The following is a 23,766-nucleotide window of genomic DNA, read 5'->3' as shown; positions in this document are numbered from 1 at the left end:
ACAGAGGTGGTAGGAAGTTGAGTTAATTCCATCTGATGTCTTTTTCCCTCCTGAGTATAGTAAAGTATGATGGTCTGCTGAGAGTTGCAGGATATGATAGAGTTTGAAGAGACTGTATTGTGAGGATAGCAGGGAAGGCTTGAAACCACGATTGTAGGAAATAGGAAAGTATTATGATTAGGAACCCATAAAATTGCCAGACAGGGCGCCTGGGTGGCTCAGTGGGTTAAGCCGCTGCCTTCGGCTCAGGTCATGATCTCAGAGTCCTGGGATCGAGTCCCGCATCGGGCTCTCTGCTCGGCAGAGAGCCTGCTTCCCTCTCTCTCTCTCTGGCTGCCTCTCTGTCTACTTGTGATTTCTCTCTGTCAAATTAATAAATAAAAAAAAAAAAATCTTTAAAAAAAAAAAAATTGCCAGACAATAATAAAAGCTCAATTAAACATGGGGGCAAGTGTTTTGTGGGTACAGTCTGTATGGATATGTGATTTTTCTCCATCTTTAATCAGCAACCTGTTTTTAGGAACAGAGGCAGTTTGATTCAGGGTTAGGGATTTTGCTAGTCAGATACTAGTAAAAATTTCAAATTAGTCTCATACCTAGTAGAGAATGAGAAAAGTGAGGATAGTGGTTGATGGATGAAGTCCAGGCTGAGTAGGAAAAAAAGTGAGGAAGTTGAAGAATGTAGCGATGTCAAGAGCCTAGTGTTACTGATGAGATTCAAAAACTGGCACTGGGGATAAAAAGAGCTGGATAGATAGCTTTGGGTCCTAAAGTAGATGTTCAGGATGAAGTAATTCTCAGGGATGTTAGGAGCTAGATGTGGCCATGGAAGTGGGTGGCTGAAGTGAATGGAAAGGAGAAACCTTTGTAGTTGAGTCAAGAACTGAGGAGATGGGGTAGTAGATGTTGTTACCATGAGGGTGAAAGCAAGACTAAGGTTCAGGTGATGAATGAAAGAAAATAGAGAAGTGGACCAGGGGGTGGGATAACTGGAGAACCAAGACCCTCAGAAGCAGTGATTTTTATGTGAAGGCGCAGGACAATGGTGACATTGAAAGGAATGGAGGATGATGAACAACACCTAAGACTTTGGGAAGAGGCTAGTTCAAGGGAGAGAGCCAGATTTCAGTTATAGCATGGACATGGATGAGAATGTTGGAAGAGGAGGAGGGTGTATATGGCTTGTGTTGTCATCATTTCTGCTGCCATCAGAGGGTGCATTCAGAGGTTTCATTAGCAAGAAGGTGGTGGGGAACTTAAGTATTTTGGATGGTGTCCAAAGAGCAATACCAACACACCCTGTTGGCTAAAAGAAGTGGGCATTTCAGGCTTCAGAGAGAAACTGGCCACAGCTTGGATTAATGAAGCATGTTTGTCAGGGGGTTGCATCTCTGTGGCTTTGGTACTGGGAATGCTCTAGTCCATTGCTGGTGTACTGGATGGTGGGTGCTCTCTGCAGAGCTTTATGTCAGTGCTGTCTTAAATCTTCTGATGAGGATTGGTGAGATTAGGATTGAGGTGTTGAGCAGAGACTGCTACCTGGTCAAGTAGTAAGACCATCCTCTAGGGGCGCCTGGGTGGCTCAGTGGGTTAGTAAGTCTCTGCCTTCGGCTCAGGTCATGGTCTCAGGGTCCTGGGATCGAGCCCTGCATCGGGCTCTCTGCTCAGTGGGGAGCCTGCTTCCCTAACCCCCCTGCCTGCCTCTCTGCCTACTTGTGATCTCTCTCTCCATCAAATAAATAAAATCTTTTAAAAAAGGACAATTCTCTAGAGAGTTAGAAATATGGAGGAGGAGGAGCAGAGGTTGGAGATCTGTGGGCAGGATTTTGCTGGAGTTGAGAACCTGAATTAGGTAGTTAGTAAGCCCTTATTTGTACCCACAGGCTGTTAAGGCCCAGGGAAATTGCGGTGAGATTGCTTATTGGCCCAAAGGTACAGAGTGGGCAAGAGAGGAGGATCATTTTTGCCATTTTTGGTCTTTGTGCCACACGAGGGGAGGCAGCTAGCGTTGCATCTAATCCAGGATAGTGAAACTACTCTTCCGGTTTTTACTTACAGCTCTCTGAGGCAAAACATGCATCTGAAAGTGGTGGGATAGGTAGGGAGATAACATCAGACTGACACACACAATGTTAAATTCAGATAACTGGACCACTCTAGAACCTGGAGCGTGGGGAAATGGAAAGGTGCATCCATTTTACTTTGACCTTTCTCTGCTTAATCAGAAGAAGTTGACCTCACCGTAGGTCACTTCAATCAGATTGGGGGAATTAATAGGGCTGGCAGGACGTTTTTAACCTCTGGAGGTCACAGGGTCACATGACAACACTGAAGAAAGGAGAAAAGCAGCTCACATTTGAGTACTTACTATGTGATGCTAGGCACTCTTAGGATTTGTTATTGTTTACTCCTCAGAGAAGCTCTCTGAAGTAGTATGCGTTATTCTCATCTTATAGGTGAGGAAACAAAGATTAACTTGTCCAAAGTCAAAGTTCAAAAAAGTGATGGTCATGGTCTCAGGGTCCTGGGATTTAGACATCAGATTTTCCTGACTCCACTAAGTCTGGGTTTTTTCTTTTTGATGGAGGATGTAGATTGTTGGGATTGGTGTACCAGGTCCCACTGGCAAAGGGAAACAGGCCTCTAGAACAAACATGGGAGAAACAAGCAGTTTTAGAGAGTAAATAGGGCCTGTCTCAGCATGGTCCTGAGGGAGGCAGAAAGCAGGTGGTGACAAGACCGAGATGGTTGGTCTTGAGTATAGCCTCGTTACCTCCTGACCACTGGGAAGTGGTGGAGAGGGACGGCAAGTTAGTAGGAGGAAATGGTCCAAGACCCAAGCTTTCCAGGATTTTCTCCTACTTTTCCTTCTATAGCCCACTCTGGGCAGAGGCTTATTAAATTCTGGGCATAAACAAGGGCTTGATTTAGGGAGGCAGGTTGGCTACTGGAGCAGCTCTGTCTCTTTCCCTTTGTGAAAAGAACATGAGGCTGAGTGAATTAATACTCAACCAGGAGAGAGGAGACCTGAGTTTCTGTGCAGCCCCTGACAAGGACCAGGAGTAATAGGTAGAGTGACACTCATTTATTCATGCAAGATAAGTATAGATTGTTTTCTCAAGGGAGCCTAAGGAGCATCCTCGGGAAGAGAGTGGGGACTTGGTCTGAAGAACTGACCTATTGGGAGGTTTTAGCAAGGATCCGGAGCTGCTTCCTGATCTTTGGTGTCCAGGGCCCTGTGGCTGGTGCCCTGTGTTTTGGTTTAGAGAAACAGGGTGGGAAGGCAGAGCCTTTCTGGGCACTCAGCTTTTTCTTTTGGTCTGGTGTGGCTCTGGACTTCGCAATAAACAAGGGGTTCAGCTGTGCAAGTCGGAAGTCTTGGATAGTTAACTCTTCTGGGTTCTCAGGCTCTTTCCGAAACCTCATAGGCCCTTCCTCTTCATTAGTCTTAAGTACCTCATATTCACAGAGAACCTTGTTCTTCAGCTTGTTTTGGATCCAGGGATCAATTGAGGCCAAGAGAGTTAATGTTTCTTGAAGCTGCATTGAAACGAAGGTCCTGTGGCTGGCTCACTTCAGGCCAAGTTTGGGAGTGGAGGGGGCACCTCAGGGAAGGGGGAGTGCTCTGGCCACAGGCCACTCTGTCTCCAAGGAATGAAGTCAAGGGATAGTGTGAGGCTCATTCCCCTTTCCTCCCTCCTGACAAAGAACAAGTGGTGAGGATGGGCGGGAGAGGCCTCTAGAGGAGGGGTAGAGAAGCAGAAGAGGTGGGCGGGAATGCCTTACACTTTTCTTCACAGCCTGGCTCTTTTCTGTGTCTAGCATGTCCAGGAGCAAGTGGTACACTTGTAGGCTGCGGATCCCCAGGACGCCCTGGCAGAGGCGAATGAGAGTAACTAGGCAGCCTAGGAACATGCCCCATTGGTGCTCTTTTCCATTCTAGTGCCCTCTGATGACCCTGGGGCCTGGAGAGAAGGGGCACTATAGCTCCCCAGCCGAGGTACCCCATTCTTCCCCTTTTGCAGCCATCACTGGGGTTGGGTTGGGTTCCAGCACATACTGTTCACCAGGAAGAATCGAGACTATCTGAGCAATGCCTTTCATACCCATCTACTGTCCTTTATTCCACCTACCTCTTGTCCCGAAAAAGAGGTTACCCCTGAATTCCTGGTAGGGCTGGATTTCTAAAATAAGCAAACCTCCCCAAACTTTATAGCCCTTTCTGCCCCCGAGTAATTGTGCTCACGTGCCTGCTCCCCCTGCCATCAACACATGTCAGAGGAGCAGGGCTGGCCTTACCAAAGAGATGACTGCTTCTTGGCGTGCAGTGGCATTTGAGTTCATCAGTTGCCTGTGTAGAAGGGAATAAGCGTGTTATCCAATTAGAGGGTAGGAGAGGAGGGCTGGTTGTTCCTTCTGGAAGCCCAGAATGAGTCAGACCTAAGGCCAATGAGGGGTGCTAATTTCATCAATTGCTCCTTCTTGTTACTTGGGTCAGGAAAGGAGCTAGGAAGGGAAAGGCAGGAACTGCAATTTGCCAGGAGGCACTGGATGACAACTAGAACTCACATCTGTCCAGAACTCTACCTTTTATAGATCCCTTTCACATCCTCGTATTTTATAGGAACCCTGAGTGGTAGGTATTATCAGCCCCTTTTTACAGACAAAGAAAATCCCAGGGGTGAACGAGTGAGTTGGCCAGGGGCATGGGCAAGTGAGAAATAAGAATTAGGATCAGATTTTCAGCTCTCTCTGACCCTTTTCCAGAGCCTAGGATTTGGCTCCGGCAGCTCCCAGCCCAAGCCACTCACGCCTCCACCAAATTCATCATTGTAGGCTTCATCTTGAGCTCTTCCACGATTTCAGCCACAGCCTGCCTCATAGCCTGAAGGAGGATTAAGGTGGGACAACAGAGAAAAGGAATGCAGGAGTGTACCTTCAGGTGCACACAGACCTTCTCCCAAAGTTGACCTTGTGCTACATGTGGTTCTTGCCTTGAACTCATCCGGTAGGGGGAGCAGACCAGTGAGTAGGCACTGAACTAACTATAGAGTGAACATAAGAGGATCAGTCTGGGTACCAGCAAGATTTGCTGGAAGAAGTGATGCCTCAGCTGAATCCTGGTGAAATGCAGTTAACCACTAGAGGGCTGGGAGCAGAGTGATTTTTGGGCAGAGTGGAGGGCATGTACAAAAGCTTAGAGGCAAGAGAGCACACACAGAGGTTAGGGAACAGAAAATATTTGTTTGGCTAGGTGACCACACTGAGACTCCTCAAAGTGGGGCATTCTGAGGTATTACACTGGGATAACAAGTATAAATGAGGACAGGATCGTTTTAAGCTTAACTGGTGCGTGGCCCTGAGCGGAAGTGGGGAGCGATGAAGCTAGAGAGGGAAGCAGGCCTTGAAGGGCAACGTAAGCCTTCCTGAGGGCATTGGGGAACTACTGAAAAATATCATGCAGAGGTGAGACACAATCTGATGTACATTTCAGAAAAATGTCTTTAGAAGTTTTGTGACTGGTTCTGTAACAAGCTACAATAAAGATGAAAGCAAAGGAGCACAGAGGAAGGCAGGGTTCATTCTGTTGGAGGTGGTTGGGAAAGGTTCCCATAGGAGGCGTTTGGACTGGCCTTGCGGGAGCCTTGCGGCAGGAGGAGGAGGGAGGAGTGAATAAATAGCAGGAGGGTTTTTCACCTCAGAGGGAGGGAGGGATGACTTGGCACTTTTCACTGAGAGAACTGCCTGAGCCAAGGCAAGGTGGCTTGAAAACATGGGCCCCATTAGGGGAATGGGAACAGGGAGTGCATTAGTGCCTTAGAATGAATATGATACTTTGTGGGGCAGTGTGGTGGGAGTCAAGCCAGCAGTGGTCTTCAGAGAAGGGAAAGGAGGCGGGTTTGGGCTGTCTGGGTTTGGGAACTTTGGTCTCACTTACAAGGAAAGGTTCATTATACGTCTTCCTCCAGAGCAGGTTAAATGTGAATCCCTCCAGCCCTTGCTCCTGGATCTTTTCCAGCCCAACAGTCTTGAGCATCTGGGTGGCTTCAAAGCGGTGCTGAGGGTAGGTGGAAGGATAGACGCTCTTCCTCATCCCTCAGCCCGTGCTAGTGCTGGAGAAGAAAGGGTCCTCGGCAGTCTGAGAGCTTACCTCGAGGACACGAGAATAGCACAGCTGGTCTAGGATGGCCTTGGTGACTGTGGCCGTGTGTACGTGCATCATCTTGACCAGCATCCTGAGTGCCTGTGGGGGGCAGGCAATGTAGGTTGGGGTGTACAGAGCCAAGAGGTATCTGGACAGCCAGGGAAGCTTGAGGGCTGAGCCTAAAACTCATGGGGAACAGATGGGGTCCATTCTCCTCCCTCTTTGCCTTTTGAGTGAGAAAATAAGTTCATGTACGCACATACGTGCACATTTCTAAATGAATACTCATACAAATCAAATATATACAGACACATGTACACCTACGTCTGTGTGACCCCATACTCGTGCATATACATATTCACAGACACACAGAGGGCCCCACAAATACCCCCCACTGAAGCTTCATTTCTCTGGTTGAGTAGGACGTGGTCCAGGCTGTACCAAAGTCAGCACCAGCCTCGGTTCCCCGGCGCTCCCCAGGGAGCCCAGCCTCCTGCCCCTCACACCTTCATCTGCTGCGTTTTAGACCCTTGGCTCAGGCAGTGCAGCAAGAACTCCTGGGCTGTGTTGCTGCAGGGCCTCAGGAAACCCAAGCACAGGGCTGCCTCCACAGCTGCTTTGTTCGATGACCTATTTATCAGCATCCGCAACACAGGTACCAACTTCTCTTCATCCCCGACTTGAGTTCTCTGAGGGAGACAAGGAGTGAAATGGGTAGGGGGACTATGTTTTCAGCCGGCCTTTGTTAAGAGGGCCAGTCACTGCTACTTTCAGAGCACAGTCCCTTCTCCTCATGTCCTCAGATTATTTCACCCACTTCCCCTTATTTGTGCTGCCCTCCACTTGCTCTTAGGGCGTATCCCCTCGTTTCTCTAGGACTTTATCTTGTGGATGGTTGAGTGTCGCTCTCCTCAACACTTCTGCCGCCTTAATTCCTGACATTTAAAAAAATACATGTCATTGGGCGCCTGGGTGGCTCAGTGGGTTAAAGCCTCTGCCTTCAGCTCAGGTCATGATCCCAGAGTCCTGGGATCAAGCCCCACATCAGGCTCTCTGCTCAGCAGGGGGCCTGCTTCCTCTTCTCTCTCTGCCCACCTCTCTGCCTACTTGTGATCTCTGTCTGTCAAATAAATAAATAAAATCTTAAAAAAAAAAATACATGTCATTAATCCTACTCCTGTTCTCCAATAGTCTTGTTCTTGTCCTCCATTCTATGTCAGTCATTAGTTTTCACAGGTTTTTATCATTATCCATTACTGTGACTTCTCCATGATCTCCATTTCACGGACCCCACTCTCTAACCATCACCTCCTCTCTTTCCAACTCACCTGCCGTCGCCATTAATTGTCGGACTCTGCAAGGATTAACAGTCCACAGAGCACCTTTTCATTGCTTCTCATTTTTTTCCTTCTCTATCCAGCTTAAACTCCGTGATCCCCTGCTTGCCTCACTCCTTTATCTCCTCTTGCTTCATTGTAGTCAACACTCCACTTACTCTGTGCCTGCACTTCCTGGAGAAAAGCACACAGTCCTGATAACTGATCTTGCTTTAAGTGTGTGAACAGAAACCTCATGTAGACTCTTAGTGCTACTAGTAACCATACTGTTTTTCCCTGGGCAATTCTTTTTCCCGCCCTCCTGATTCACACCCTGTCCTATGGAACCTCCAACACTTAATTCCTCCTTCATTCTTAACTCTCAGCCGATGATCTTGCTTCCTGCTTCACTGAGCAAATACAAGCAACTGGAAGAGAAGTTCTAGAGACACCGACCACCATTTCTGTCCAACACCTGCACCCAGATAGTTCTTCCCTCCATTTATGACTACAGACTCTGCCCGTCTGTCTAAAGTCAGTCTTTCCACTTGTACGTTAGAGCTTATCTCTTCTCACCTAATCACAACTCTTTCTTCAAAGTTATCATTTTTTTAACTACTGGACCATAGAAACATGCCATTATTTTTCTGTTTTTTTCCCCTAAAATCCACCCCTGATGCCAGCTACAGCCCTTGCCAGCAAAACTTGAAAAGTTGTCCATCCTTGCCATCTCTAATTTCTTTCCTTCCGTTCACTCTTAAACTCCTTCTGTCAGACCTATAACCCCATGACCCCACCAGAATTGTTAAGATAATCAAGGATACCTGCATTGTTAATCTATGCGTCAGTTCTTAGTCCTTATATTATTTGATGTGGTTGATTTGATTCCTTTCCTTGACATATGTTCTTCCCTTGATTTTCAGAATTCCATACTCTTGGGTTGGCTTCCTACCTAATGGCCAGCTGTCATTATTTTTTTATTTTTTTAAAAAAAAGATTTTATTTACCCATTTGACAGAGAGAGATCACAAGTAGGCAGAGAGACAGGCAGAGAGAGAGGGGGAAGCAGGCTCCCTGCTGAGCAGAGAGCCCGATGCAGGGCTCCATCCCAGGACCCCAAGACCATCACCCGAGCTGAAGGCAGAGGCTTTAACCCACTGAGCTACCCAGGCGCCCCAGTATAAATTATTTCTTAAGTCTCAGTTTTATTCTTTTCATTTTCTTAACTGGGTATATCCCTTCTCTCTGTTTCAGACAAGGGCCTACCAGTATCAATTCTAGCTGTATCTTTAGGGCAACTGTAGTGAAGGGATACAATCTTGATTCATGCAGCTGTGCCACTGGGACACAGCACTGAAGAAAGAATATGTCTGCCTTTCTCTTCTTTCTGCTCACACCCTCTTCATTGTACCCCCGACACATACCAGTCTGCTTCTAACAACCATCTCCTTGAGCTCTTAATATTTGATGCCCCAAGACTTCATACTTGGTCCTCAGTGATCTCATCTAATTGAATGATTTTAAATGCTGTGTATATGCCAACAACTCATAAATTCCTTTCTCTGGTGCAGACTTATAAACTCGAAATTGTACATACAACTCTATCTGCTGTCTCCCTTGGAGGTCCAGTAGATGTCTCAAACATAACTTGTCCAAGCCTGGACTTCTGCTATTACCTCCAAACCTGTTCTGCTTTCAAGAACATCTTAGTTGATTTCATCCTTCTTTCCTCACTGTCTTTTGTAGTGGCTTCAACCTGTCAAGAGTTTTACTAATTCCACTGCAACCACTGTGGTCCATGCCACCATTTTATTTCCCCAGGTTTGATTCAGTAGCCCCTAATTGGTCTTTCCGCTTCTAACTGATGCCCTTACCCCCACCTCTCCATCTTTTCTCAGCAAAGGGAACCTTTTGAAATAGGAATTAGATTATGTCACTGCTTTGCTCCTTTCTTCATGCAGAGTAAAAGTCCAGGTACTTGAAGTCGTCCAGAAAGCAATGATGTAGTAATGATCTAGTCTAGTAGATCTAGTCAATCTAGATTGAGTCTCCTGTTAACTACTTTGATCTTTCTTCATTTTCTGCTACTTTCTCTATTTCCACTCCACTGCAGCCACACTGGCCTACATGCTCCTGCCTTAGAGCCCTTACATTGATTGGCCCTTCTGCCGGGAATGCCTTCTCTCAGATGTCTGCAAGGCTAACACCTTCACCTTTTTCATGTCTTTACTCAAGCCTTCCCTCCCTTCTGTGTTGAAAACTGCAGCCTAGACCCATCCCCATTTGGCATTCCTGATCATCCTCACCCTGATACCTAATTTTTCCACTGTACCTGTCACCTCTAACATACCATATAATTAAGTTTTCTGGTTATTATATGTCTCCCCAACAGGAAAGTAAACTCCACAAGAGCAGGGGGATCTTAGTCTGTTGGGTTCCCTGGTGTATCTTAAGGCCCTGGGACAGTGCCTGGCATATGACAGTTGTTTAATACATATTTGTTGAGTAAATGGATGAATGAAGACTTCTATTTCACATGGAGCAGTGATGGGGTCAAAGTAAGGGGACCCTAAAGGGGAAAAAATCTGAGTAGTGTTGCAGACTCTCTTGATCTCTTTCCCCTCTTTTTTTTTTTTTTTTTTTTTTTTAAGATTTTATTTATTTATTTGACAGACAGAGATCACAAGTAGGCAGAGAGGCAGGCAGAGAGAGAGAGGGGAAGCAGGCTCCCCGCTGAGCAGAGAGTCCGATGTGGGTCTCGATCCCAGGACCCTGGGATCATGACCTGAGTGGAAGGCAGAGACTTTAACCCACTGAGCCACCCAGGCACTCCTACCTTTTCCCTCTTGAGAGAGGTTTTTTTCTTCAGTAGGTTATTTTAGGGATGATAATGGTTACCATTTAAAAGGCACAGGCATTGAATGAGGTGCTTTACATACATTATCTCATTTAATCTCCTCAACAACACTATAATTACTATCCATTTCATTTGTTAAATGTTCTTGAGTTGAAATATAGTTAACATAGTGTTGTATTAGTATAGTATAGTTGCTTTAGTATAGTATAGTTAATATACAGTGTTCAGTTTCAATTTAGTGATTTAGCAGTTCTGTATATTACTCACTGCTCATCATGATGAGTGTGACTATCTCCATTTTGGAAATGAATGAACTGCGGCTCTGAAAGCCAGCTTCTCAGGGGTAGTGTGACTCCTCTGTGGCCATGCCAGTGCTTCTATTCAGGGAAGCTGTTCCACAGGGAACTCCCCAAGGACAGTGTCTTCTCCCATCAAGGCTAGGAGCTAGGTTACCTTCTCCCTGACCTAAGGCAGCCAGCACCATCAATTACCTTGTCCTACCTGCCCTAGTTACTGACTCTCCTCGCAATCACCTTGTCTTTGGGGACAGCAGCCCAGGAGTTCAGAGCCACTCGTAGCCCTGTCAGAGAATCCATCATTCGCCCCTCATTTTGCCCCTTCAGCTGTGTGATGAGAACCTGGATCACGTGCTTCTGCAGGCAGCCTGGACAAGGGAGGGTCCTCAGGTCAGGGCAGAGCCTCAGGGATATTCCTCTCTGCCAGGATCCATTTGACTCCACTGTGCCCTAAAGACAGAAGTTCTGTGTACTGGATCCTGAGGTGTTGCCTGTTCTCCCAGGACACTAGTGAAGCTGACTGAGCGTGGCTGCAGTTCCAGGGCCCAACCCCTCCCTCCTAATCTCTTCTCCCTTTCACCCCACTTTCCTCTCTCTGCCCACAGTACTGAGGCGAGTTCCTAGACCCTGCCAAATGCTAGGTAGAAGTGGGTATCCTTACCCAAAGGGGGAAAGGGCTACACTGCTTCCTTTTTCACTTTCTCCCACTCCCTTCCCAGAGAGGGGACATACTCACCCAGCATGGCCAGGCTTCGACAGGCCTCATACTTCACTTTCTCTGGACCAGTATGGGCCTGATTTAAGAGGCAGGTAGTGGAGATAGACCGTGTGGTGATGGAATGTCAGAACATTAAGAATCATGTCAGCTTAACTTTTCATTTACAAGTGAGGAAACCGAGGTCTAGAGAGTGACCTGTCTATGCTCAAACACAGGACAACAGGCAGGCAATGGAAGGAAAACAACTTGGGAGTAAGATTTGTTCAGATCCCTATCTCGTCTCTAGTAGCCACGTGACCTTGGGCAAGTCACTTGGCTCACTTTCAAAGTTTCCATTTTATCATTAGAAAAAATGTACACAACGCAGAGTACTAACCACGATACGATCACGGCCTATCATTAGAAAAAATGCAGATACCTCTGCCTATTCCTAATCTGTGATATTTAAATGAGAATATGGATAAAAACGCATGTTCCCCATTATAAATTGGCCTATAAGCACAGGGCATTGATTCAGTTAAGGTAGAGAATGAACTCAGTCCCAGTTCTTTTCTGCTTTTTAATAGAGGGTCTTTTCTGTTAGACAGAGGGGACCTGCAGATTCCCCTAGCCCCACCAAGCTGCCCTTCAAGGAAGCCAAGGGCACGAGATGGGGCATGCTGTACACCGGCAGCTCTCTCCTCACTGCAGCTGACCCAGCATCCTTGCATCCTGGTGAGCCTTGTCTGTGCCCCTGTGCCCAGGCTCAACATACCTCAGACCCTGTTTCCTCCTCTCATGTGCTCCGTGCAGCCCCAGACTCACCACCTGCCATAGTGCCTCCATGACAAGCTTGTCACTGACGCCCAGGCATCCCAGAGCCTGCAAGAAAGGGAAGAGAGCTCAGACACCACCCCCATCAGTTACATCCTCTGGACACAGTTTTGTCTTAGAATATTGTCTCCCCCCCTACCCCCCACCCCCCTAAGCATCTTTCTACTCCTCAGCTCAGCCAACTCCTACCTGTGGCCATGTTCCACCACCTTTGCCACTTCTCACCTGTGCTGCATAGAACTGCTCCTGCTCTCTGGGAGATTCCAGGCTTTTTGCGAGTTCCTGCCCACCCAAGGGAGCCAGGAGAGAGGAAGAAAGGGATTAATGTAGTTGCAGAACTTCAAACGGAGAGGAGCTCATCCAATCCCTCTTCATTTCCTCCCTCCATTTCGTAGGCAGGGACTGAGGGCTGAAGGATAATGTGAGCCCAAGGTAAGGGCACCCACAGAAAGGGAGTCTCCCCATTCTCCCTCCCACCGTGCTCCCTGACCTTTAATCTTTGCCACTTCAGGGGGTTCCCAGTAGGGTCTGAGGGCTTGGATCCTGTCCGAGATTTTACAGTCAGCTTGCTCATAGGGAGATGGAATTTTTGGATTGGCGTGCCCTCTTTGAGTTGCCTGTGTGAGAAATTGCACAGGCAGCCTTGGTCCCCTTGTTTCCTCCTTCGCACTTCACAGACTTTCCTCTGCCCTTGGTCCTCAGCCCAGCTCTGAGATGGGAGGAAGACAGATGCTCCTCCTCCTACCCCAGGCTCCTCTCTGGGATCTGTAAGCTGATTTGTCCCGCCCCTTATCCCACTCCTTCCTTCTCCTTCCTCGCTTTCCTAGAAGGTATGAAGGGTCTGGGGAATAGGGAGGGGCAGAGCACACCTAGGGTGATCTCTCATTTTCCGCAACATTTTCTGGGCTTCCCGTTCCTGTCGCTGATCATACAGAGTGTGCCAGTGTGTGTAGATCTCAGGCTTCTTGAAGTAGCAATAAGGCACTGAATGTGGCTTGCTCGGGTGCTGCCTCCAGCACTCTGGGCTGGGGGGAAACTCTTCCTTTGGCATCTAAGGGGGGTGGGAATGGCACAGCAGGGGCAGGGGATATTCCTCAGCCAGGAAAAGGACCAGGATAAAACAGGACTAGGTGAGAGGGACGCCCTTTAGTCTCTCATCTAGGCTAGAGTAGGAGACCTCCTACCCATTGGGTGACTTGGGCAAGTGACTTCACCCACCAAAATCTCAGTCTTCTCATCTGCAGAATGGAGCTAAGAATCCTTGTGCTTTCTATACCCCCTGGTTGCATAGAACAAATGAGAAAGTTTATGGGACCCTTGTTGATCTGTTGATCTGTAAACCAATCTGAGTACACCCTTTGGCTATTTGAGGAACGCAAAGCACTTTGAAAAGGCCATCTGGGCAAGGAGATGAAAAGGCAAAGGGTGAGGGAGATGTGGAGTGAAGAGGGGAAAAGACAGGCTACTGCCCCTTCATTCAGGCGTGCAGCAGGTACTTAGGGAGTACCTACTGAGTGCCAACCCCTGCACTAGGTGCTAGGGAGGCAGTCATCATCCCTGCCTTCGTGGAACTTAATAGTTGACTTGGAAAAGCAGAATTTCCTTAAACCACCTCTCTTAAACGGTCGTGAAACTGCAGCTCTGATTGTAGTGGAGGGCAGTGAGTGGCTCAGGGGACTTTCTCTCTGCAGATGAGGCTAGAATTCACGCCTATCTCTTCTCCAGCCTTTCAGAGTCCGTTCTCTGAGCAACAAGAGGGACTTCAGCCAGTGGTTTCCAATGTGGTGATTGAGAAGATCATAGTCAAGGTTGTCAGGTGATTGCCATGATTTCAGAAAGTGGAGTGCAGACTCAGAATGAGAGGGGTTTTTAGATTTAGTGAAACCAAGCAAATTAAAAAACAACAACAACAACAACAGGATGTCCAGGTAAATTTAGATTTTAGGTATTGGATACGGTATTTGGGACATATTTATACAAAAACATTATTTATCTGAAATTCAAATTTAGTTGGGGACCCAGTATTCTGTCTGGCATATCTATGAGGATCCCTGCATCCATGAATAAAAATGACTCCTTTTTAAGCACTGCCTGCATAGCCTGAGCCTTACGGATAGTATCTCATAGCAACTCCACAAATGGAAGCTGTGACCGAAGAAGCTCCTGCGGCTCAGGGAGGGGAAGTGACTTGTCCATGGTCACACAGGAATTAGCAGCAGCCCCAGCGATGAGAGTAAGTGTTCTGTGACTTGGCCTTAAAGGAAAGGGGCGGTTTGCTGCTCCTCCCACTTCAACAAAGCTCCCGGGTGGGGGGGGGGGCGGGAAAAGTTAGAGGTCTTACCTGGTAGCAGGACAAGGGCAGGTGAACAGGAGCCATGACTTTTCTGAGTTCTGTGGTACAAATGGTGGGCTAAGAATCATCCTTTCAGGCATTCATTTATTCAGCATTTAGTGAATGGTGCATGTTAGAATTATTTGGGGGAACTCTTAGCCTGCCTTGGCCCTACATCAGACTAATTGAATCTGATGCTCTGGGGATATAGGGTCTAGGCCTTTCAGAAAGCTCCCCAGAGGATTCTAATGTGCAGTTGATGGTGAAAACCAGGGGTCTTGTTCAGTGGTTCTCAGACTTGAGTGTGCTGTAGAATCACCTGGAGAGCCTCTTAAAACCAATTTCTGGCACTCATTCTGAGTAGAGTCAGTAGATCTAGGGTAGGGGCTGGGGATTTGGAAGAGACTGATACTGCTTGTCCTGTCACTTTGAGAACCATGGATCTAGCTGGTGAGACAGAATTGTTTACTGGTGATTAACAAAGGGAGACAAGTGTGAGGTTAGAGGCACAGGTGAGGTACAGATGAGGTACAGATGAGGCCCGTAACCTGCCTGGGAGGATCAGGGAAGGTTCCCTAGAGGCTCAGTTTAATCCACCTGGGGGTTAGCCCGAGAGATAAGGGGGAAGGGCCTTAGGCACCAGGAAAATTTCTTTCAAAGACTGGGAGGTGGGGAGTTGGATAGAGAGCAGGGTGCAGATATGGGAGCGGAAGCTGGGAAGACAGATGTCCCATCTTTGAGGTCCTGGAGCTTACCTTGAAGGCCGTGGGGAGCCACCAAGTGTCCAGTGGCCTGCCCTTACCCTTCCTGTGGATTTGCTGAACTCACGAGACCCCTATCTTGGGAGAGGGAGACAGGGCGCTTTTCTTTTCAGGCCACACCCCTGACTCTGTTCCTGTCTATTCCAGCCTCACCTTTGGTCCTTTCTGGGTATTCCAGCCATGGGTACTTGAACATCGACCTGGAGATATCAAAGATATCAGCTGATTTTTCGTAGGCCATACTCCTCTTCTCCTGGTGGGACCACAGGGAACCCAGGCAATACAAGGCTGTTGGGAGTGTGGGGGCACAGCTGGGGGGAGACCTGTCCTCTGTGGGACAAGAGGGACTGGTGAGGGGCTGGGGCTTCTGTGGGTAGAAGCTTCCAAGTGTTGAGCAACCAGATCTCCTAGGTAAATAGAAGACTCGGGTTCCATTCTTGAGCCCCCCCCCCCCAGGTCCCACCCCCCCAGAGTCTCCAGCCTGTGGCCTTGACCTCTGAGAGCTTCAGTTTCCTCATCTGAAAAGTGGGAAAGTCATGCCTGTCTGGGAGCCAGAAGGACTGTGGTGAGGCAAGGCACATCAGCGCATGGGAAGGGCACAGGTGGTTCTTAGGATTAGTCATCAGGAAAATGGCAGGAGTGGGGAAGTCCCGTTTATACACACACCTCCCTCTTTACGAGCAAGAGACTGAGCTCTTCTCTATGTGGTGAGGAGCTGCCTTCTGTCTCTTCTACTTTTGGCGTATGCTGTGCCCTCTACCTGCAGGCCTTTCCTACCTGCTAAACTCTTTCTCCACTCTTTCAAACTTCATTTAAAAGTTGTCTCATATCTGATGTCTCTTTTCTCTCCCAGGCACCCTGTCTCACCCCCTTCAGTAGTATCACCTCCCCCACCCCAACTCCCACTCCCAATGTGACCACAGTCTTTTGAACAGTTGCTTCCTTTCAGTATTAATCATAAGTTTAATCTGCCTGAAGTTAAAGATTGTGGCTTGTGGCTCATTTCTCATTCTCCCCTCCAACCTCCTATGCCTGGCCTAGGGCCTGGCACACAGCAGCGAGCTCACTGTGGCAAGAAAACCTGGGTCGTCAGGCCATCAGACTCAACATCACCAGTAAACGAACACACACCCTGATGTGCCGCCCTGAGAAACACAGTGTCACCCTGTGGTGTCCCCGCCAGAAATGTTTAACCTGAATCAAATTATGAGGAAAACAACCAGCCAAATCCAAACTAGGGAACATTCTATAAAGATTTGATCTGAACTCCTAATAAAATACTTGAAGACACACACACACACACACACAGTCTGCTAAAGAACGCTTAAAAGACAGGACAGTTAAATTCGATATGTAGCTAATTACTTAATGCTTGTGAGGAAGGAGGGTTCCTGAGGAGGCAATCAAACCAGGAGCCAGCTTGGTAACTGCATGGAGAATTTTAATGGGAAGCTGATTTCTCACATTGTGCCAGTCAGCCCTTCCCAGCGAGGGGCTCAGAGAGAAGCTGTGGCCACAGGATTTACCGAAGGAGCCCAGTTTTCCCCCTTTCTTCACCTCACGAGGCAGGCTGACTTCCTTTCTGATTGCAGAGCTAGGACCAAATAGTTGAGGGGCTTTGGGTACACAAGGCAGAGCCTCAGGAGCCCTTGGGGGCTTTAGGTGGAGGAGGCTTTTATAGCTGCTGCTGGGTGATGGGATCTGTGCCCTCCCTGGGCGAAGTGGGAGTAGGGGTTTGGGGGGAGTTTCCCAAGCTGGTTAAGACAAGAACAAGAAGCACTAGGGAAGTTTGCATGAGTTCAGGTTCAAGACGCCCTCCATCCTAACTCATCTCCAAAGAGTTGATGTGGTCCCGCACCCATTTCTTCTGTGGGTTGGCACACACTTGGCGGTGCTTCCGGGTGACAAAGCTGTGGGAGAAGAGGAAAGGATGAGACCTGGTTAGCACTCGGACAGCCATTTTTGGGAATAAGGTGGATTGAGTCGCAAAGGGATGATGGTACTGGGGTGGGGCGCCCTCGGAGCTCTGTATGGCTGGATTTGTAGCTTTTAAGGAAAGGATATTTCCTCTCCTGTTGGGTTGTAGGGCTCCAAGCTAAAAGCAGATCTGTGTGTATTTTAACTCCCACACAAACCCGTGCAGTCTGAAGAGGTAAGGGCATGCAGAGCCTGAGGAGTCCAGGGTTGATCTGGTCAACTACTAGCTTTTTCTCAGGGCTTCTCAATTTCAGACCCTGTGCCAGGTGCTCAAGATGTGAGAAAAAGAGGTGTCTTCTAGGAACGGAGTCATGGTTGAATAGATGAGAGATAAGAAGTGCTAAAAAGACCAAACATGTGATTGGGCTCTAGATAACGCAGTAGACGCCCGGGATACACTCAACAAATGAATACATCTAAGTGTGTGTGTGGATGACAGAAGGACATGACCCTGAGTCTTGATTTCATTATTCATGAGTGGATTCACCCTGGCAAATCACTTAGGGCCTCCGAATCTATTTGTTTGCCTCTGAAATATAGATAGAAATAATTCCTACTTTGCACTGTTCTTGTGAGACTCACAATGAGATAGTATTGTGGAGTTCTGGAAAATACCACGCATGTATTGGAATGTTGTGGGATTCTTCTTTAGGAGGGATCAGAGCAACATAACACCAAAGGTCCTGGTACTGGGCATGAGCGCTCAGAGAGGTCAGTGGCCCCGAGGTATAGCCATGGCCAAAGCACCTCTGCCCATTACTGGGCTGGCATGTGGAGGCCTCTGGGAGGTCGAGGCTTTATCTCCACTGGTGCTGATGGCAAGGTTGGAGGTATAAAAGCCTGCGGGGCTCAGTTCAGCTGCCTGCCCCACCTGTTTGCTGGAAGACTGTTTCTATCTAGGCGAGACTGTAGGCCTAGAGCAGTGCTGTCCGTTAACATGTTACTTTGGGGCCAGGCCTGTCTACTTGGACCTTTCTCCTTTTGTCTTCTTTAGGATGTTTTCCTGCACCTTAATAGCCCAGATGTTTTCAGACAAAGTGAAGACTTAGGTCGTCTGGTGACCATGAGTCTTTCTTGGTTTCTTCTGAAGTTCTATCCTGATATAGTGTTTGTGCTCCAGGAAGCCGCCTTCCCTTTTCTGAGACTCTGAGCCTCTTGGTCATCTCTCTTCCTTCCGTTCTAGTGTGCCAAGGAGAGAAAGGGAGCAGGTGGAGTATGCTGGGCTCTCATGCCTCCTAGAGTTTGTTTGCTTATTTGGGGTGGCGAGGGAGCTTCAAACCAAGCCACTGCCCTTCTTCAAGCCACGAGTCAGACAGGAAATCCTACAGACTTGCTATCCTCTCTTCTCAGCCCCCTCAGCCTGTAGCCAGGAAATCAAAAGGGCAGGAAACGAGTATCTGGGTTGAGGGTTTCTCAGACCTCCATTTCCTCCTGAAGAATGTGAGACTGAGGAACAACCCCTCCTGGTTAAGCTTCTCTCCCCCATTTTGGGGACCCCCTACGTGCCTGACTTCCCTCCTGCCTCTCTTCCTGCCTGTTCTCTTGGGAGCAGCCTCCTTGGCCTGCCCCTTGAGCGCTGGTATTCTCAGAATTGCTGCCCTTTTCTGTGTATTTCTCCCGAGTCTCTGGCCCTTGGTCTGGCACAGGGCAGGCGCCCAATAGGTGTTTATCGAGTGAGTTAGTGAATGAACTGCTTTCGCTCATGTTTTACCTGTCACTTCTGTGTGTATAACTGTACGTTTGGAGAAGGAGGAGAAGTTAACACTTACCAGGCTGTGTGTTTCATTTCCTTGTTCTCCCTTTGACTCCATTTCACAGATGGAGAAATGGAGGCTCAGAGGGGTTAGCTGCCTGTTGGCTCTGAGCTCCTGCAGCTGCCAACAGGCACAGCTGGGATTCTAACCCAGGCTGACTAGCTCTGGAGCCAGCGTTCCCCAAGACTTTGCTCAAGATCGCCACTCCCGTCTCAGGAGACCCTTTCCTCCTATCAAAGAATGTCCTATCTCCAGCCTCTTCTCACGCTCCCTGCTGGACACCGCTGCAGGGTTTTCGTGCTGGTGCGTGGGCTCTTTCCTCTTTCAACGGCTCTTCCTTGAGACTTGGGGAAGAGGGGAGTCCGTACTTCTCCAGCCGTTTGGGTAGAAACCCAAGTATCCCTCAACCCCCTCTCGTCCTTGTTCCTGACCTCCGTGACCTCCCCTCCCCTGCCAGGGCTTGTTGGCTCCTCCTGTGATGGTTTCCTACCGCGTCTCTCCTTCCCTTCCCCTTCAGGTCCTGTTGAGCCTCAATACCACTCACTTGGGTAACCGTAACAGCCTCTTAACTGAACCTGACTTTCTAGGCTTTCCCTGTGCCAGCTCCTCTCACTCGCTCTAACACTTTTGGGTCCTTGTGTGGACACTCGAGACCCTCCTTGCTTTTCTTTCTTTTTTTTTTTTATATTAAAATATTTTATTTATTTATTTGGCAGACAGAGATCACAAGTAGGCAGAGAGGCAGGCAGAGAGAGAGAGGAAGGGAAGCAGGCTCCCTGCTGAGCAGAGAGCCCAATGCGGGGCTCGATCTCAGGACCCTGGGATCATGACCTGAGCTGAAGGCAGAGGCTTTAACCCACTGAGCCACCCAGGCACCCCAGCCTCCTTGCTTTTCTACATGGGAACGCTGCCTCAACCAAAGGACAGTCCTGGCAGCATTCGCTCAGCCTAATGTCCCCAGTACCTTGGGCTTTTCTTGAACACCTGTTGCAGCAAAGGTTCCCTCACCTCTGAGGCTGGATGTGCTCCCTCTCTCCTTTTGTAAGGTCTCTTTGTGCAAGGGTTGCTCTAGACATTTTGTATCTGTCTTTTCCTTGTATCAGACTATGAGTCCAATAGGGCAGGGATGGTGGTTTATTCATCTCTACCTGCCCGTAACAGGTACTCAAATAAGACTTTCTTTCTTTTGAAAAATACTTATTTTCAGAGATAAAATGGGTAGTTAAGTAATAAGTACTTAAGATAAAAGTTAAAATTACCACTCTCCTTTGAAGGACTCACCAGAACGAAAGCCAATTCTGAATACCTATAGCTTTGCAAGTGTCCCAGGAATTTTTGCATTAAAAAAAACTTTGTGGAATGCCTGGGTGGCTCAGTCAGTTAAACGTCTGCCTTTGGCTCAGGTCATGATCCCAGGGTTCTGGGATTGAGCCCTGCATTGGGCCCTCTGTTCAGTGAGGATCCTGCTTCTCCCTCTGCCTGCCATTCCCCCTGCTTGTGCTCTCTCTCTTTCTCTTTCTCTCCCCCTCCACAAATCTTAAAAAAAAAAAAAAAAAAAAAAAAAGACCTTACCATTAGATAGGAAACATCATGATTACCCCCATTTTCACTTTTTAAGTCTCTATCTTAAATTTCTTAAGCAATTATCGCTGTTGACCTTTCTGTAGTAGAAAGAGGAGGCTCCAAGAATAGGCTCTGTCCCTACTGTGCAACTCACCAAAACTCTTTGGGTCTCAGATTCATTATCTAAAATGTGGAGAGAGTTACACATACCTGTAAGGGTTGTTGTGCTGAAATTTTGGTATAAGTAAGGCATTTGATAGAGTGTAGGCTCTTTCTAGGTAGTAGACTGTTAATTTTTTCAAATGCATTAGTTTGCATATTTAAAAGAATCTCATGTCATTGTTTCCTCACCAATTGATAATTTTCTTTTAAATACACTTGGCTGTAACTAGGGCCCGGGCTCTCCTCCTTAGATCTTCTGAGGTTATAGGTGGATTCAGTAGGGTGTAGGATATGGGGGAATGTAGAGTTCTTAATTGGAAAGAGATGATTGTGTCGATCTTTTCTCCATGCAGGGGAATGGTAGGTCATATTACAGTAAAAGTCATACTCATAAAGATCAGAGACCTGACCCAGTCCGTCAGAGTGGGGAGAACAGCCCCGGGAACTGCTTGTCTAATTTTCTATGTGATAGTGGGTGGTGGGGGGATCTGAAGTTACAGAGCGGGGAACTATGGCTACCTGAGCAGCTGGAAGATGGGTAGGAGTGGATAGGGTACCCTCTTAGAGGGCTCCTGGGGGTACTGGCTCTGGGATAAAAGGTGTCCCTTACTCACCGCCCCCCACCCCCCTGCCCTCCACGGTCCACAGGTCTGGGACTCACACGACCGCTGGCATGGAGCACTTGCTGCTGGTGTAGAAATACTCCTGGATGTGGGTGAAGGGCAGTCGGCGGGAGATGTAGGCAAAGCAGCAGGGGGTGGTGTCCGAGGCATCTGGGAGGAGAAAGCAAGGAGACACCTGTATTCATTGCCATTACTCGCGGGGTATAGTGCTGGGTACATTATCTTGGATAAGTCGACTGTTATCTTCCTTTGGCTGAAACTGAAGCTCAGAGAGGTAAAAGTCACTTGGCCATGGAAACACGGTAACAGACTGGGGGATTCTAAAAGAGGGCTGAGAAGATCTCTGCAATCCATCATCTAATTCTTGAGCCTTACTTGTATCTTTCTACACCATAACCCTTTGCTTTTGGTTCTATGGATATGCCGGGCTTCCTCCCAGCTCGTCTTGGGCCCTTTGCCCTTATTCTTGCCCGCCTGGGATCCTTGATGGATTCAGAACTTTGTTTCTTTGAGACCTATGGTGGGTTGGGAGGAGGCTTCCAAAACTCAGACTTCATGGCTCAGCCTCAACCCCTAAGAGGGACCTGAGGATGTGTATTGCATCCTGGGAGCAAGGCATCCTGGCTGAGGCATGGTAAGAAGGACTCTGAACAGAGAAGGAGGACTTTTTGTTGGTCAATTAATTCAGGATGACACTGGAAAGTGTCCGCTGCCCCTTCCCAGTAGAGTAGGAGTGTTTAAAAGCCAGATAGAACTTTGAACACCGGTTTTCCCACTTTAGCTGTGTGACCTTAGGCAAGTTACTTGACTCCTCTGGGCCCCTGTTTCTCCATCAGAAAGTCAAGCTCAGCCACTCTAAGAGTAGTGGCAAGTATTAGATGACATGGTACATGCAGAGCAGTCAGCATAATACTTGATCCATACAAGGCTTTAAAAAAAAAAAATCCTCTCCTAGGATGCCTGGGTGACTCAGTCGCTTAAGTGTCCCACTCTTGATTTCGGCTCAGGTCATGATCTTGAGGTGGTGGAATTGAGCCCTGTGTCAGACTCTTTGCTCAGTAAGAGTCTGCTGGAGACTTTCTCTTTTCCTCTCTCTTGGCCCCTCCCCACCACTCTCTCCCTCCCTCTCTCTCAAATATATCTTAAAAAAATAAAAAGTTAAAAAGTTAAAATCCTCTCCTAAGCCCCACTTTTTCCATCTGTGAAATGGGTAGAATAGGACTGTCCCAACCTTAGAAGTTTCTTAGAAACACTGCTGGTGATAGGCCTGAGTTAGCTGTGTTTCAAGGTCCAGCTAGGCTGCCTCTGCCCGCTAATATCCCCAGCATCGGTCCACACTCAGCCCCTGAAAGGCTTGGGTGTAGATCCTGAGGACAGAAAAATTGAGCAGAGAGAGGTCCCTGCCATGAAGTGGCTTTGAGATCTCTTGGGACAGCTGGACGTCTAGGCAAAGCAATATATAGGAAGGTAAATTATCGGGTTCAGACAGCATAAATGCCGCAGCTAAAGGAGGGCAAAGTCTGGGCCAGTGTGAGGGTCTGGCCCCGGGCTGCAGTGGTCGGGACCTGACTTACATGGGGAGGCAGAGGCAGGAGCGCAGAAGGCGGCGGTGGCAAGGAGGACTGCAAAGGTAACTGCGGAGACCTTCATGGTACCTGTGGGTGGAGGCTGCGTGAGAGCCACCGGCTGTCTCAGGAACCTCGGTGGGGATCTTCTGAAGCTGAGGCTGGCCCTTTTATAGAGTCAGGCCAGTAGAAGGGTCGCCCCCCACAAGGGGAGTTTCCAAAACAGCAGCCACGTACTGCTTGGTATCATAAGTGAAATTGCAGAAAACGGAAAAGAAAACTGAAATAGGTTCCGGAAATTTGAGTCTCTCTTTCTCTCTCTCCTCCTCACTACCTCTGATCCAGCATGAGCTCATCTGTTCCTTCTTTGCCCTCCAGAAGAGCTAATATAAGCACGGGTGGTGGAAAACCTCTTCCTCTGATGGCATCTTCAGCTTCCTCTTTTGGGACAGGGGTGCTTATCAGAGGTCCAGAGGATGCTTCCCCGGGGGTGGTGGGGGCAGTTAGGATGGATTAGAAATAAACTGAGTGTTTATTTGGTCACTTTCAACCACATGCGTTACAGATCCGTATTTCTTGCTCATGCATTACAGATCCGTGTTTCCCCTCTCATGCATGGAAGGGAAGGTTCTCTGACATCTAGCCCCCAAAGGAGGTGAGAAAACCCACCCTAGGGTGCCAGCCACTATTCTAAAGATCTTCCAGGTCAGCTCATGTACTATTATTATGCTCATTTTTCCCATTTTACAGATGAAGAAATTCAGCAATTGCTGGGATCCCCTCTCATTTCTAAGATCTCGGATACAAAAGTGACAGGATTTGAAAGCTGCAGAGGACCCTAGGGATCATTTCTTCCATGTTCTTCAATTGCAGAGGAGGAAACT

At 48.1% G+C, this 23,766-nt stretch overlaps 2 protein-coding genes across 2 annotated transcripts; both read right to left on the bottom strand.

Moving 5' to 3' along the window:
* Window positions 1–2,938: 2,938 nt before the first annotated feature.
* HEATR9 (HEAT repeat containing 9) lies at window positions 2,939–15,601 on the bottom strand. The gene is made up of 15 exons (XM_059147301.1): window positions 15,392–15,601; window positions 14,487–14,536; window positions 13,015–13,196; window positions 12,636–12,762; window positions 12,371–12,427; window positions 12,137–12,193; window positions 11,351–11,408; window positions 10,852–10,982; window positions 6,652–6,834; window positions 6,152–6,244; window positions 5,939–6,058; window positions 4,812–4,885; window positions 4,300–4,351; window positions 3,787–3,873; window positions 2,939–3,540 (listed from the first exon to the last, which is right to left on the bottom strand). The coding sequence occupies exons 1-15, from the start codon at window positions 15,477–15,479 to the stop codon at window positions 3,178–3,180; spliced, it is 1,722 nt and encodes a 573-aa protein (XP_059003284.1). The 5' UTR covers window positions 15,480–15,601; the 3' UTR covers window positions 2,939–3,177.
* Window positions 15,602–16,662: 1,061 nt separating this feature from the next.
* On the bottom strand, window positions 16,663–23,155 carry CCL5 (C-C motif chemokine ligand 5). Its single transcript, XM_059147300.1, has 3 exons — window positions 22,892–23,155; window positions 21,356–21,467; window positions 16,663–17,148 (listed from the first exon to the last, which is right to left on the bottom strand). Exons 1-3 carry the CDS (start codon window positions 22,965–22,967, stop codon window positions 17,061–17,063), a joined length of 276 nt encoding a protein of 91 aa, XP_059003283.1. The 5' UTR covers window positions 22,968–23,155; the 3' UTR covers window positions 16,663–17,060.
* Window positions 23,156–23,766: the final 611 nt, after the last annotated feature.

The sequence above is a fragment of the Mustela lutreola genome, chromosome 15 (assembly GCF_030435805.1).
Source record: "Mustela lutreola isolate mMusLut2 chromosome 15, mMusLut2.pri, whole genome shotgun sequence".
Taxonomy (NCBI): Eukaryota; Metazoa; Chordata; class Mammalia; order Carnivora; family Mustelidae; genus Mustela; species Mustela lutreola.
Note: the sequence above shows the minus strand (reverse complement) of the source record. Positions and strands in the feature narration are given on the sequence as shown.